Source organism: Palaemon carinicauda, chromosome 26, assembly GCF_036898095.1.
Source record: "Palaemon carinicauda isolate YSFRI2023 chromosome 26, ASM3689809v2, whole genome shotgun sequence".
Classification (NCBI taxonomy): domain Eukaryota; kingdom Metazoa; phylum Arthropoda; class Malacostraca; order Decapoda; family Palaemonidae; genus Palaemon; species Palaemon carinicauda.
In genome coordinates, this window is record NC_090750.1 from 57,597,066 (window position 1) to 57,613,082 (window position 16,017).

General features: G+C 30.8%; 1 protein-coding gene across 1 annotated transcript in view; it reads right to left on the reverse strand.

Moving 5' to 3' along the window:
• Positions 1 to 15,088, reverse strand: part of LOC137619927 (uncharacterized) — a 429,475-nt gene extending 414,387 nt beyond the window's left edge. The window contains 1 exon segment of the mRNA XM_068350209.1: positions 12,277 to 15,088. Coding sequence (XP_068206310.1) covers positions 12,277 to 14,425 — 2,149 coding nt within the window. The 5' untranslated portion in view covers positions 14,426 to 15,088.
• Between the last annotated feature and the right edge of the window lie 929 nt (positions 15,089 to 16,017).

Genomic DNA, 16,017 nt, shown 5'->3' on the forward strand with positions numbered 1-16,017 from the left:
TTCACTGCAGGACAAATGCCTCAAACATACCCTTCTAAAGAAAGAACTGTTTGTGAAGATCTTTCGAAGGTTCTGGAAAACTACGTCATACAACAACAACAACAACAACAACAATAACAATTGCAGCCTTTTCTCGTCTACTGCAGGACAAAAGCCTTAGACAAGTATTTAGTCATGCCAGGAGGTTTGGCCCTTTTCCTCACCACTATGTTACAACAACAACAACAACAACAACAAAATTGCAGGACAAAGGCCTTAGACAAGTATTTAGTCATGCCAGGAGGTTTGGCCCTTTTCCTCACCACTATGTTACAACAACAACGACAACAACAACAAAATTCCAGGACAAAGGCCTTAGACAAGTATTTAGTCATGCCAGGAGGTTTGGCCCTTTTCCTCACCACTATGTTACAACAACAACAGCAACAACAAAATTGCAGGACAAAGGCCTTAAACATGTTGTTTGTCATGTAAGGAGTTTGGCCATTTTCATCACCACGTTGCCCACTGCCTATTGGTGATGGAGCGATGATTTAATCTGATCGCTCACAGCAAATCAACCTAGTATGGATGGCCCTGACTAGTACACCTTTGCTGATCATGGCGATACACAAACCCTTTCGCAACACTTAAGGTATGCCCAAAAGGGAGTGTAGTTTCAAAGAGAATCTGATGCAGATGAAAAGAAAAAAAGGGGCATACAGCACCTGAAGTGCATACCCGGCATCCTGAAATCATTCTTCGTCAGGTATGTATCATGAATATTTCAGAGGACGCTGCTATTCCTTTTATAACTCATAAAGATTAAATACTACGATATTTGAATACTTAAATATATATGTAAATAATTATGAAAGTGGAAAAGGATCCAAAAACATATTTGCCTGTTAGAGTTTGAGTCACATGTCACTTGAATTCATTCAGTGTTAAGGTTTAGAAAAAAAATCACCTGAAGTGGGGTTATAGTCGAATAGTATAGTTCTCAATTAGGTTTTTAAAAGGTTTTCGTTAATATATATATATATATATATATATATATATATATATATATATATATATATATATATATATATATGTATATATATATATATATATATATATATATATATATATATATATATATATATATATATATATATATATATATATATATATGTATATATATATATATATATATATATATATATATATATATATATATATATATATATATATTTATATATATACATATATATATATATATATATATATATATATATATATATATATATATATATATATATATATATATATATATATATATATATACAGTATATATATATATATATATATATATATATATATATATATATATATAAATTGAGAATTTCATAAAGTAGATCTCTCATCTATGTAATTTTTTAGGTCAAAATAATAACATCCCTTTGCTGAGATGTTATTTAAAACATTTCATGAATTTATCGTATGAAATATAAAACGAAATCATGGAACCTTGGAGAATATTTCAATCCTTTAGGATACAATGTTATATCTGTAAATTCGTAAATATTCTAGAATTATCTATATATATATATATATATATATATATATATATATATATATATATATATATATATATATATATATATATATATATATATATATATATATATATTGTGTTAAAAATAATTGAAGTAATGCTTTTAAATATTTCCATTTAGAGATCGTATCAGAAACAGTAAAAACTATTTCCGTGTCTAAAGGAAAAAAAAAACATTTATAATATCAAAAAATTCTGTTCTAGATGCTTATTGTAATATATATACCAAAAAACAAAACAAAAAAGATGCAAATATCCTGAAAGTTATTTGTACGAAAGCGAATAAATTCAATTATAAAAAGAATTCATTCACTATGAAAACATTCACATTTTTACTGTATTCTGAAACACTGAGAATTATTTTAAGTTAAAAAAGAACTTTAACAAACTCAAGAAGTATGCGTATATACTTATTGTAATACAAATTTAAAAAAAAAAAAAAAATATATACAAAAATTCAAATATACTAACACTGGGAGGTATCTGAAAAAAAAATTGAAAAAATAAAAAATAAAATAAAAAACCAAGAAGTATGTGTAGATACTTATTGTAATATACATTTTAAAAAGCAAAACTGAAAACCATTTAAATATCCTGAAACTTATTTGTACTAAAATGGATTAATTTGATCATAAAAAGAATTCATTCGCTATGAAAACATTCATATTTTTACTATTTTCTGAAACACTGAGAGGTATCAAAAAGAAACAAAATTCAATATGCAATCAAAAAAGCAAAACTAAAAACAATTCAAATATCCTGAAAATTATTTGTACTAAAATTAATAAATTTGATCATAAAAGGAATTCATTCGCTATGAAAACATTGATATTTTTACTATTTCTGAAACGCTGAGAGGTATCAAAAAGAAAAAAAAAATTCAATATACATTAAAAACAGCAAAACTGAAAACAATTCCAATATTCTGAAAGTTTTTTTCCACGAAGGCGAAAAAATTTGATCATAAAAAGAATTCATTCGCTATGAAAATATTCATATTTTTACCATTTTCTGAAACACTGAGAGGTATCAAAAAGAAAAAAAAATTCAATATACATTTTAAAAAATCAAGACTGAAAACAATTCAAATATCCTGAAAGTTATTTCTACGAACGCGAATAAATTCGATCATAAAAAAAATTCATTCGCTATGAAAACGTTCATATTTTTACTATTTTCTGAAACACTGAGATGTATTTCAATTAAAAAAAAAAAAATTAACAAACTCAAGAAGTATGTGTAGATACTTATTGTAATACAAATTTCATAAAAGCGAAACTACAAAAATTCAAATATACTAGCACTGGGAGGTATCTAAAAAGAAAGAAAAAAAAAAGTATGTGTAGATACTTATTGTAACATGAATTTAAAAAAGCAAAACTGAAAACTATTCAAATATTCTGAAAGTTATTTCTACGAAGGCGAATAAATTTGATCATAAAAAGAATTCATTCGCTATGAAAACATTCATATTTTTACTATTTTCTGAGCACAAAGATTGAACTCGTCCGCATTCTCAGCTCCGAACAAACCACTTCATTAAGAAATTGCTCGCTCTTCGAAGAACTGTGAGACTTGATGAATAATATATTTTCTTTCAAGCAATTTTTTTTATTCACTCTTCAAATATAAAATGCAAACTTCAAATACTTCAGTTGCGAATGTGCTTGTAACATCGTAATGTACGTAGGAACTTCATTGTCAACATTTTTATTTATTAAGATATACAGTCTTAAAAACTTCAAATACTTCAGTTGTTACTGTGCTTGTAACTTCCTCCTGTACGTAGGAACTTCATTGTAAACATTTTAATCTATTAAGATATACAGTCTTCCACTGTCTTGGGTTCGAGTTGTCTTGCTTGAGGGTACACTCAGCCACACTATTCTATCTTATTTCTCTTCCTCTTATGTTGTTAAAGTTTTTATAGTGTATATAGGAGATATTTATTTTAATCTCTTTGCTCTTCTTAAATTATTTCATTTTTCTTTGTTTCATTTCCCACTGAGCTATTTTCCTTGTTGGAGCCCCGGGGCTTACAGCATACTGTTTTTCCAATTAGGATTGTAGCTTAGCAAGTGATAATAATAATAATAATAATAATAATAATAATAATAATAATAATAATAATAATAATAATAATAATAATAATAATAATAATAATAATAATAATAATAATAATAATAATAAAAATTTATTATCATTCTCTTCTGCAAAAAGTCTTTGAAATTTAAAAAAAAAAAGTGCATGATTCCATTACTCCAAAACTTGTAGCGATTTTTTTCTTTTATGTTGAATAGCCAGACATGTCTTTTATTATAGTTAATTTATGAAAGATTTATTTTAATGTTCTAACTGTCATCAATATATGTTATTTCAATTGTTCATTATTTGTCTTATAGTATATTTATTTCCTTATTTCTTTTACTCACTGGGCTATTTTTCCCCTGTTGGAGCCCTTGGGCTTACAGCATCCTGCTTTTCCAACTATAGTTGTAGTTCAGATAATAATAATAATAACAATAATAATAATAATAATAATAATAATAATAATAATAATAATAATAATAATAATAATAATAATAATAATAATAATGATAATAATAATAACAATAATAATAATAATAATAATAATAATAATAATAATAATAATAATAATAATAATAATAATAACAACTATATGATGAGGAACATAAAATCATCTAAATCATTTTGAAATTCAGTTCAACGTTTAATGGAACATTCAAGTAAATCACCATATTGGTTTTGACTCAGTAAATCACTTTACCAAATACGTCAACAATTAAATGACTTGAAATTATTATCAATAAACTGAAGCTTAGACGCCCCGTTTACCAATTAGATGACCCTCGTTTAGAGTTTGATTGCGTCAGATGTTTTATTTATCTTAAGACTTCGTAATAAATACAATGGAGAAGAATCAACAACATCCGAGCAAAAGCAATTTGTACATTGTCTTGTTCCTGGACGCATGCTCGTAATTACCAGACGTGCATTGATCGTGAGGTTTTAAAGAAGTCAGATAAACAACGCCTGTTATTGCAGACTCGTCCCAACTGCATAAATAGATTGCTCAAGGGTCCACCGCTTCCTGGAACAATACTTATTCCGTTGCAACATTTAATAACTGAGCAAGGGTTACATATCAACAACTTAGCTTTGGTAAGCAGCTCTTCTAGGAGAAGGACACTCCAAAATCAAATTATTGTTCTCTAGTCTTGGGGAGTGCAACAGCCTCTGTACCATGGTCTATCACTGTCTTGTGTTAGAGTCCTCTTTCTTGAGGGTACACTCGGGCGCACTATTCTAACAAGTTAGCTATGGTAAGCAGCTCTTCTAGTAGAAGGACACTCCAAAAACAAATAATTGTTCTCTAGTCTTGGGTAAGGAGCATAGCCTCTGTGCCATGGTCTTCCACTATCTTGGGTTAGAGTTCTTTTGCTTGAGGGTACACTTGGTCGCACTATTCTAACAACCTAGCTATGGTAAGCAGCACCTCTAGGAGAAGGGCACTACAAAATCAAATCATCGTTCTCTAGTCTTGGGTAGGGGCATAACCTCTGTGCCATGGTCTTCTACTGTCTTGGGTTAGAGTCCTCTTTCTTGAGGGTACACTCGGTCGCACAATTCTAACAACTTAGCTCTGGTAAGCAGCTTTTCTAGGAGAAGGACACTCCAGAATCAAGCTGTTGTTCTCTGGTCTTGGGTAGTGTCACAGCCTCTGTACCATGGTCTTCCGCTGTCTTGGGGTAGAGTTCTCTTGGTTGAGGGTATACTAGGGCGCACTATTCCATTCTATTTGTCTTACTCTTGTTTTGTTAACGTTTTTGTAGTTTATATAGGAAATATTTATTTTAATGTTGTTACTGTTCTTAAAATATTTTACATTCCCGTGTCTACTTTCCTCACTGCGCTATTTTTCCCTGTTGGAGCCCTGGTCTTATAGCATTCTGTTTTTTCAACTATGGTTGTAGCTTAGTAAGCAATAATAATAATAATAATAATAATAATAATAATAATAATAATAATAATATCTACCACAATTAAATTTCAACTGATAGAAATAATACTTGTATATATGGTAGGTGTAAGTGCAAAGTTTCATTAAAGATGGAAGTGAAGGGAATATGTTTGGATTTTCACCTCTAAAGTCAATGACAGGACAACTTGAATGATATAATATTACATTAGTTCTGATATTGATCGTGAGGCTTAGGGTATCTTCATACGAAGAATTGGTTTTACATACTTTGAGCTTTTACTACATTTTTGTAATTTACCATTTGGACTAATTGCTTACATAGGATAAGGAGGAGATTCTGTAATGAATCTAATTCAATAAACTAATATTGATGCAAAAATAAATTAGATTTCAATTCAAGATACTTAAAACCTGTTGGAGTACTTGGGCTTATAGTATCTGGTTTTTCCAATGAGGGTTGTAGCTTACCTAATAATAATAACAATAATAATGATGATAATAATAATAAAAATAATAATAATAATGATAAAAATAATGATAATAATAATAATAATAATAATCATGATAATTATTGTGATGATAATAATAATAATAAAAATAATAATAATAATAATAATAATAATAATAATAATAATAATAATAATAATAATAGCCTCATTTCACAATATTAAATGTCATGGCACCGAACACAAACAAGAGGATACGTAGTTTTTACAAAAACACTAAAAGTTCTCACCGAGTTTGACCTTTTACAAATTAGTTAGAGAGCATTTTCTATTAAAAGACTATCTAAGCCCCTTTAGTAACTTCATGTCAACTGCGTCATAGTTTGTTTTCATTATAGGTTCCAATATGTCAATTACTTTTTCCTAAAATCAAGGATATTTTCTTCGCTTCACAATAAAGTAATTAGAGTTATCTCCTTAAGGGCTATGGTGTTTGATGTGGTAACGTCCCTGAATGGTAAACACCCAGACTGGGGTTCGAGTCCCTTTCCAACGTGTTAGTTTCTTTGTCGCTGCAACTTCATCATCCTTGTGAGCTAAGGATGGAGGGTTTGGAGGAGCCTATAGATCGATTTGCTAAGTTGTTAGTAGCCATTGCCTGGCCCTCCTTGGTCCTAGCTTGGGTGGAGAGGGGCCTTGGACGCTGATCATAGGCTATGTATACATGGTTAGTCTTTAGGGCATTGTCCTGTTTGATAGGGCACTTTCACTGCCCCTTGCCTCTGCCATTCATGAGTGACCTTTGAACCTTTAAACCATATATATATATATATATATATATATATATATATATATATATATATATATGTGTGTGTGTGTGTGTGTGTGTGTGTGTGTGTAATTTTTTGTAAATTTAAGTGAAATAAGATATGATAAATGACCTGATTATTTGGTATAATCAATATTATTAATCAAAATCAATTTATTTACCCATGATTTTCTATCACTTAATGTGCAAATGCTTCATTTACTTAGCATTACTATTTATAACCCATCTCTCAGCCTTTTGATGTGCTTCTTAACATTCTGCTTCTTGGAATAATAATGATAATAATGACGATAAAACATTAGCAGAAGATCAAAGCTGGATATCAAAGGGCAAAGAGTCCTTTACTCCCTAGCAGGTATACCAAAGTGCATAGCACCTAGTTAGAGAATGTCATTTCTTTTTATCTTTTATTATAAGAATATAATTACACTTTATATATTTGCATTATTTTCTTGATTATTCTTTACTAAAAAAACAGTGCTTTACAAAATTATAGATCAACTCAATAGAGATAAAATCAATGCCATTGGGTTAAAACACCTCCAGAGAACCAAATGGGGAAAGACAAAAGATATATTGGCACAATAACAACAATACCTAAATGCCAGTGCATATGCTTAAATTAGTAAATTTCAACATGCAAATGAATTACTGTCTGAAGGGTATCAGCCTGGAAAATAGCCATATGAGGTCACAAACAGCTGTTTTCTGATTTTGTCATTTTTTACGCTGCAAAAGGCCTGTTCCACTGCCAGACGAAAGATTAAGCGATTCAAAAGCTTCCTTATAGGGTAAAAAAGAGTTTTCGTCCGCTAAAATACACCCAGTATTTCTTTATGTCACCCATAGCGACCTTGCAATCATTACTTCGCGTGCAAATCCTTCAATATTTGTTTATATTCACATTTTATTGTTTTCCGTACGATACGCTGGGCAACAATAACAATGTTTGTGAAATCACGTGGTATGGTTAGTAAACAACAGTTGTCTTGTGGGCGTGGAACGTTTCTGTGCTGTTATAAGACTATTATTCCCTCATCTTAGTTGTCACTTAGTTGTTTATTTCAATTTTACGAATTCAATCATACCGAAGAAGATACGATCTATACCCTGAGACTGACGATATTACATTATGATCATCACCCAAGCCCCCTCTCCACCCAAGCTAGGACCAAGGAGAGCCAGGCAATGGCTGCTGATTACTAAGCAGTTAGACCTATATGCTCCCCCAAACTACCCCTCCTTAGCTTACAAATACAGTGAGGTTGCAACGATCAAAAGAACTAAAAATTTTAAGCGAAACTCGAAACCCAGTTATTTTGTACAGAAAAATAGAAAATTTGGTGAGCAAACTTGAGTGTAATGATTGTGGAAAATTTGCTAAAGTGGATGTGAGGAAAGGAAGTAATTTTAGCGTATCATACGAGGGGGATAATATATATTTAGAAAGAATGGTGACCAGGAGCCTTGTCGTGATCACCTAGGACCTAAAAGCAAGTAAAAAGGTAAATACAAAAAAAATCTTTAAATTTAGTTTTCTCAAGGCATTATATTTTTTTTTATTTCAAATGCTTTCTATTTCTATTTATTTTTTAAAGATATAAAAATTCAAAAAGCTTTATAATACCTGGTGCTGGTGTATTTTCAGTAATAACTTTTGAATTTCATCCTCCCATTTTTTTTAATCATGTATTACTGTTAATTTTTTTTTTATTATTTATTCAAATTCTTACAAATTGGAAAATTATATTCAATGATTTAAGTAATTGTTTGCGTTTTATATATCTTATACTTGCTAATAAATATTGGTAGGCACTATTTTTCCTCTTGAAAATAATTGTGGAAAAGAAAGATTTCCAAAAACATTAAAAAAAAAGACAAAAACTAAGTACAAAAAAAATCATTAATAAAAAAAAAAATATTTTTTTTTATTAATAATACGGTTGTTATAATAGATAATGGATTATGAACGAAATTATCCCATTTTCGAAAAAAGAATATAGTGAAAAAAATGTCATAAATTTACATAAAATTATTTAGCAAAGGTAATCAAACAAATCATTCGACAATTGTCAAAGATAATATGTTAAATAGCCCTGTCGAGAAGGTTTAGTGTATGTCACTCAACCAAACATTTTGAGATAATTATATTATTCGAATACGAAACATGGCACAGTTCTCTCTCTCTCTCTCTCTCTCTCTCTCTCTCTCTCTCTCTCTCTCTCTCTCTCTCTCTCTCTCTCTCATATATATCAATACAGACTCCAAATGTAATCAACCACCATTTAATATTTATTGCACATAACCTTGCACATACCACAAATATCTATTGAATATAATTTACTCTGGAAGTTACTTTCTAAACGTATGATTTATTTTTATTTTTTATTTTTATTTATTTTTTTTTTGTGTCAGCATGGCAAACTTTAGACTATATATATGGTCATTTTTTTTCAGGCTGAATGCCAAAAAAAATTTTTTTTCAGGCTGAATCCCAAAAAAAATAATAAAGATATCTGTGGAAAAAACATAGAAAACGGGAATATTTATTATCGCTGACTTTTACGTATTATCTGGTGTCAGCATGGTCAACTTATATATATATATATATATATATATATATATATATATATATACATATATATATATATATATATATATATATATATATATATTTATATATATATATATATATATATATATATACATATATATATGCATGTATATATAAATATATATATATATATATATATATATATATATATATATATATATATATATATATATATATACATATATATGTATATATATATATATATATATATATATATATATATATATATATATATATATATATATCAATATATATTTATATATATATATATATATATATATATATATATATATATATTTCAGGCTGGAATACCATTAAAAACAAAGTTATCTATAGAGCAAAAACGAGAAGATTTAACATCACTGTCATAGGGGCCTATATTAATTCAACACAAATACGTACAGCAATGTTGAAATAAACTTGCACGACTTATGGTAGTCAGGTCCATGGTTCCACATCGATTCTGGAAAGTAGGCTCGATGCTATCACCATGAATAATTAAACTATGGGTATGATATGAAGATGAATAATGAATGATTCCTTGCTAGAAGTAATTTGTGCTTCATGTCCTATAGAATGATAATCACGTATGTTAGCGACGGATCTATTGTAAGTAGTTAAGTTTTGTAAACCCAGGAATTTACTATGATGGGGTAGATGGGTATTTTTGGATTATAAGATCGAACAACTAAATTCAGCAGGATTTTATACAGCAGACTTGAATTCTAATTATATTATTATTATTATTATTATTATTATTATTATTATTATTATTATTATTTTTGTTGTTGTTGTTGTTTTTATTATTATCTTTATCATTATTATTATTATTATTATCATTATTATTATTATTATTATTATTATTATTTGCTAAGCTACAACCTTAGTTCGAAAAAACAAGATGCTACAAGCCCAAGGGCTCCAACAAGAAAAAATAGCCCAGCGAGGAAAAGAAAAAAAAATAAATAAACAATTTGAGAAATGACTAACATCTAATAAAATATTTTTTAAAAAACAACATCAAAACAGATATTTCATACATAAACTATAAAAATGACTTATGTCATCCTGTTCAGCCTAAAAAAGTTTGCTGCGAGTTTGAACTTTTGAAGTTCGGCCTATTCAACCACCCGATTAGGAAGATCCTTTTTCAACCTGGTCACGGTTTGAATAAAACTTCTGGAATACTGTATAGTATTGAGCCTCATGATGGAGAAGGTCCGACTATTTGAATTACCCATTATCTATTTGCCTTGTTATGAAAAGGAATAGATCAAATGTCTATCCACATTGCGATTCGAAGATATATGTTTGAATCCTGGCCTTTATAAATATACTGACATGAGTCTTTTTATTGTTTATATATGACATATCTGTTTTTGACGTTGTTAATAGTTTATATAGGACATATCTGTTTTGACGCTGTTACTGTTTTCAGAATGATATATTGTTAATTTATTCTCATCATTTATTTATTTCCTTATTTCCTTTCCTCACTGGGCTATTTTTCCCTGTTGGAGCCTTTGGGCTTACAGCATCTTGCTTTTCTAACTAGGGTTGTAGCTTGGCTAGTAATAATAATAATAATGATAATAATAATAATAATACTCACCATAATTGAAGTTTTGTTAGGGTTTCCGTATGTAAGTTGAAATCTATATTAACAACAGGTTATGAATAGGCTACATATTTAAGGGTATGAAAGTTAAGTACGTTAGACACAAAGCTATCATAGACAACCACACGTTACAAAATACCAATCAGCTACGATAGCGGCGAAAGGTTAGGTTTAATTTTAACCACAAACACCTAGTATATAGGTGCAACTAATTTCCTTTCAGCTTCGATCTCTCTTGATTGCCTTGTGAATAAGTTAACTCCCAGGTAACAATTTGACTCGCGGCACAGGTAGAAGAGTTATTGTTAACACTTATCATTATTACTGTTAAAAGACAAGTTCATGCGCTATGTGGAAAAGCGTAATGCCCATCATTCGACTTTAAATATCAGGGTAGAATGAATTCGATATCAGTAACTTTTTTCAGATTAACATTTTAGTATACATAAAACCTTATATACGTACACATGCACACACAAACACATATATGTATGTATGTATATACATATATATATATATATATATATATATATATATATATATATATATGTGTGTGTGTGTGTGTGTGTGTGTATATATATACATTAATATATATATATATATATATATATATATATATATATATATATATGTATATATATATATATATATATATATATATATATATATATATATATATATATGTATATATATATATATATATACATACATATATATATATATATATATATATATATATATACATATATTCATATGTATATATGTATATATATGCTTATATATATGTATATAATATATATATATATATATATATATATATATATATATATTTGAGTATATATATATATATATATATATATATATATGTATATATATATATAATTATTTTCATAATGGGCCTAAGTATTCATCATGTAATTCTTTTAGAGTACACAGAGACTGCAATATCTAACATGTATTCCTTCTTCTATCCTGAGTGCTGAGAAGAATTTAAACTATTCACGAAGTCGAGGAAATAGATGAATATGTAAGTACTGATGTGTTCAAGAGGGACATACAGACAGACAGGCAGACAGACAAAGAGATGGAGATAGAGCAGAGGGGGTGGGGGGGGGGGGGAGACGTACATGGAGAAGCAGGGACAGAGACTATTTTTGCAATTAACCTACTTAAGAGTTTGTGCATACTTTTTCGCTTCCGCCGACGCCCCATCATTTTTTGATGTCCTCTTGGCAGACCGAGTTTCTTCGCCAGATTCCGTTCATCACCGAGAAAAGTTTCTGCATCTTCTTCTGACTTTCTGGTATTGAGAAAGTTAGTCTTGAGAGGCTCATCAATTCCTTTTGAACTTCGCGACGCACCTGAATATCCCACAGGATCTCGAAAACTCTTTCCCTCGTTGAGACTCTCACTGGAGATATTTTCATCAAAGACGTCCCAGACTTTTTCCTGGCGCTCGTTGGTGTTTGCGTGAAATTCTCGCCTGGCCTTTTTCGTTCTGAATCTCCAGTGGAGGAGCGTATTTGATGGCCGCTGCTGAGATGTTGTTGGAGTGTTGGTTTTGTCAGTGCTGTTAGTGGGTAACAAACTACGCAACTTATCACCAGATGGGGACACAATCTGCGAGCCTTTCTTCCACGTCTTTTTGTCCTGCCCTTTGGTGCTCCTTTTCATTGTCGTGGAAGAGGAGCCTGGAATTACCCCTAACTGATGAGAGGCATTTGAAGTTCTTATTCCTGGAATAACCTGAAATAACTCCCTGCTTTTCTCCGGTTTTCTTTTGTATGATGACGATAATTCCCTCCACGAATACCTAACATTTTCTCTTTTGCAAATCCTTGAGAGATCTTTTTCATATTTTTCATCCAATACTGGACGCAATTTGGTATTAGGAATACCAGTCTTTGAGCAGTTTTTCATTTGATTGCTAATATTTTCCTTCTGTGAATTATTCCTCAGAGAATAGTCCTTTCCATCCCCAGAGGCGTAGCTCTTATTTAACGAGCTCCTGGCATTACTGTTCAACGTATTATTTCTACAATTGTACGCTTTGTCAGAAAGAAATATGATTTTCCAGTTGTATTTCGTCTTTACTAAACCTTCTTGTTCATGTGACGTCCTGTATCTTTTTCTCTTGCTTTCCTTTCCAGATAGAGTGATGTTTTTCTTACTCCTTTTGCTTCTGCGACTGAAAGTTTTATCACCATCCACAACTGAGGAAAGAAATCTTTTCGTTCTGACTTGATCTTTTCGTTTTAAAGTTTCTTTGACCTTGTGGTGCCTCCCAGGAGAATTTGCGTTCTTCAGTAGAGCTGAAAGAATGTTTGTTTCATTTTTACTATCTAATGGATGATTAACCAAATATTCTACCCCTTTGTTTTTACCTTTCTCATCATAATAACTAATTTCCTTATCTTTTCCTTGAAACTGTCTTTGCAGAGTTTGGTTTAATAGAATCAAGCAGTTGCACTGATTTTTCGACGAGTGAGTCTTCCGCGAGAAAGCTTCTTTTAGTAATGGCAGGGATAAATCATTGGATTCTATCTCTTCTACACTTACATCATCTGCACATTTAATCACCCTCGCTCCCACTAAGTCCCTCTTATTCACTCGAACAAAATCTAATGTTTTATTTATCATATCACAGAGACGGCATCTAATGGAAGGAAAGTGTTTCGACTTGTCTATCTCATAGCAAAGCACTTGTTTGCCGTTAACTTTCCAGGATTTTCTGGAATACGTTATCACCGCGAACTTTTTACTTTTTCTTGCATCGAAAATTGACGAAGAGGTTAAATTTGAATTGGTGCTGGCATTTATAAAACTGGACATTCTTGAAATGGACTTGGATGCTGGTTTTCCATTTATCTCTGTATCTATCAATGGGATTTTTCTGGAAGGTCGTTGTGAACTTTGAATTGCTGGAATCTCGTTTGTGATACCATCGGGAGAATAGAGATTGGACTTCAAGTGTTCCAACACCCTTGGGTCAATTTTACTCGAAGTTTGCAGGGTCCCCCTGGAAGCATCATGCACGAGGGGGTTCTCAACTGGCTTGGGTATTTTCAAAATAGGGACCCTCTTCTTCCTCAAAAGCCATCTCTGACTGCTATATCTACCTAAGGACTCGTTGGCAAATCCTACAGGCGAAAGGGTCTTCCTGTCATGTCTTAGATCGACCGGGACAACGGTCGAAGACGTGATCATCAAAAAGAACAACAAGACGGCAATGTTGTTTCTCTTCGTCCACCCCTGGAATCCCAACTCCCTGGAAAGCAATTTGGCGTCCGAGACGTCCCCGGAAAGAGAGGGACATGGTACCCCTATGCAATTCATGTATAGGTTAATTGAGGAGGGGCTCAATAGAAGTCAGCTCGTCCATTTCCTCATGGTGAATATTAGGGTCGTTTGAATTGTTGGTGTCAATTGAAAAGGGAAAGGAAACTATCCTTTATGTAAGCGTGCATGTTGTATGTCATTATTTCACATGCACTTAATTCACTTTATCTTCATTGCTTGCTGTCAGTCAATTTATCCGCTATCTGCAATATCGATAATTTCTTTATATCAGGATCACTTGTTCAGTAATAACTTTTTTTATGTATCACTAATTTCTTAATTGTTACGGTCACATCTTGAAAATAATGATTTCCGTTATTCATAAACTAAATCTTTTCTCTTTTATTTTCTTTTTCACTGTCGTTCGGTTGCCCAGCTACAGCTTATAAACAATCATATCCAATTTCTTACCTCACCCTTGACTTTATACACAAACAAATTATTCTCAATCACGCCATATTTCTATTTTTGCAGAAGTATATTTACCATAAATGCTTTAGTTTATTTTCTAAAAAAACTATTCAATTGTTATAATATAGAATATTTATCAGAAAAACAGCACTAAATTCATTTTCCTTAACATCACATTATGATCTGTTATTTCTTATTTACGGATTCCTCTGTCGGGACACTATGGACAGCGGGAGAAGCAACATCCTCTCTCTACCATGGCTTGATCAACACTGGCGTTGATAATCAATAGCGGTAACTCTCTCTCTCTCTCTCTCTCTCTCTCTCTCTCTCTCTCTCTCTCTCTCTCTCTCTCTCTCTCTCTCTCGTTATCTTTTCTACTTCATGCTTATAATAAATAAGCAAATTTAATGTATTCATTTAGTAATTTCAAAACGTAGGTGTTTTTATTCTACTGTACTGAAATAGAATATATTTCTATTCCCAAAAGTTTAATTTCTTTTCTGGTCTAATGTACTGAGCTTATTTTGGGTCTTTTCGGGTCTAAATGTACTGAGATTATTTTGGGTGTTTTCTTGTCTAATATACTGAGATTATTTTGGGTCTTTTCTGGTCTAACGTTCTGAGATTATTTTGGGTCTTTTCTGGTCTAATGTTCTGAAATTATTTTGGGTCTTTTCTGGTCTCATGTACTCAGATTATTTTGGGTCTTTTCTGATCTAATGTTCTGAGATTATTTTGGGTCTTTTCTGGTCTAATGTTCTGAGATTATTTTGGGTCTTTTCTGATCTAATGTTCTGAGATTATTTTGGGTCTTTTCTGGTCTAATGTTCTGAGATTATTTTAGGTCTTTTCTGATTTAATGTTCTGAGATTATTTTGGGTCTTTTCTGGTCTCATGTACGCAGATTTTTTTGGGTCTTTTCTGGTCTAATGTACTGAGATTATTTTGGGTCTTTTCTGGTCTAATGTTCTGAGATTATTCTGGGTCTTTTCTGGTCTAATGTACTGTTAATATTTTGGGTCTTTTCTTGTCCTATATATTGAGATTATTTTGGGTCTTTTCTGGTCTAATGTACTGAGATTATTTTGGGTCTTTTTTGGTCTAATGTACTGAGATTATTTTGGGTCTTTTCTGGTCTAATGTACTGAGATTATTTTGTGTATATTTTTGTCTAA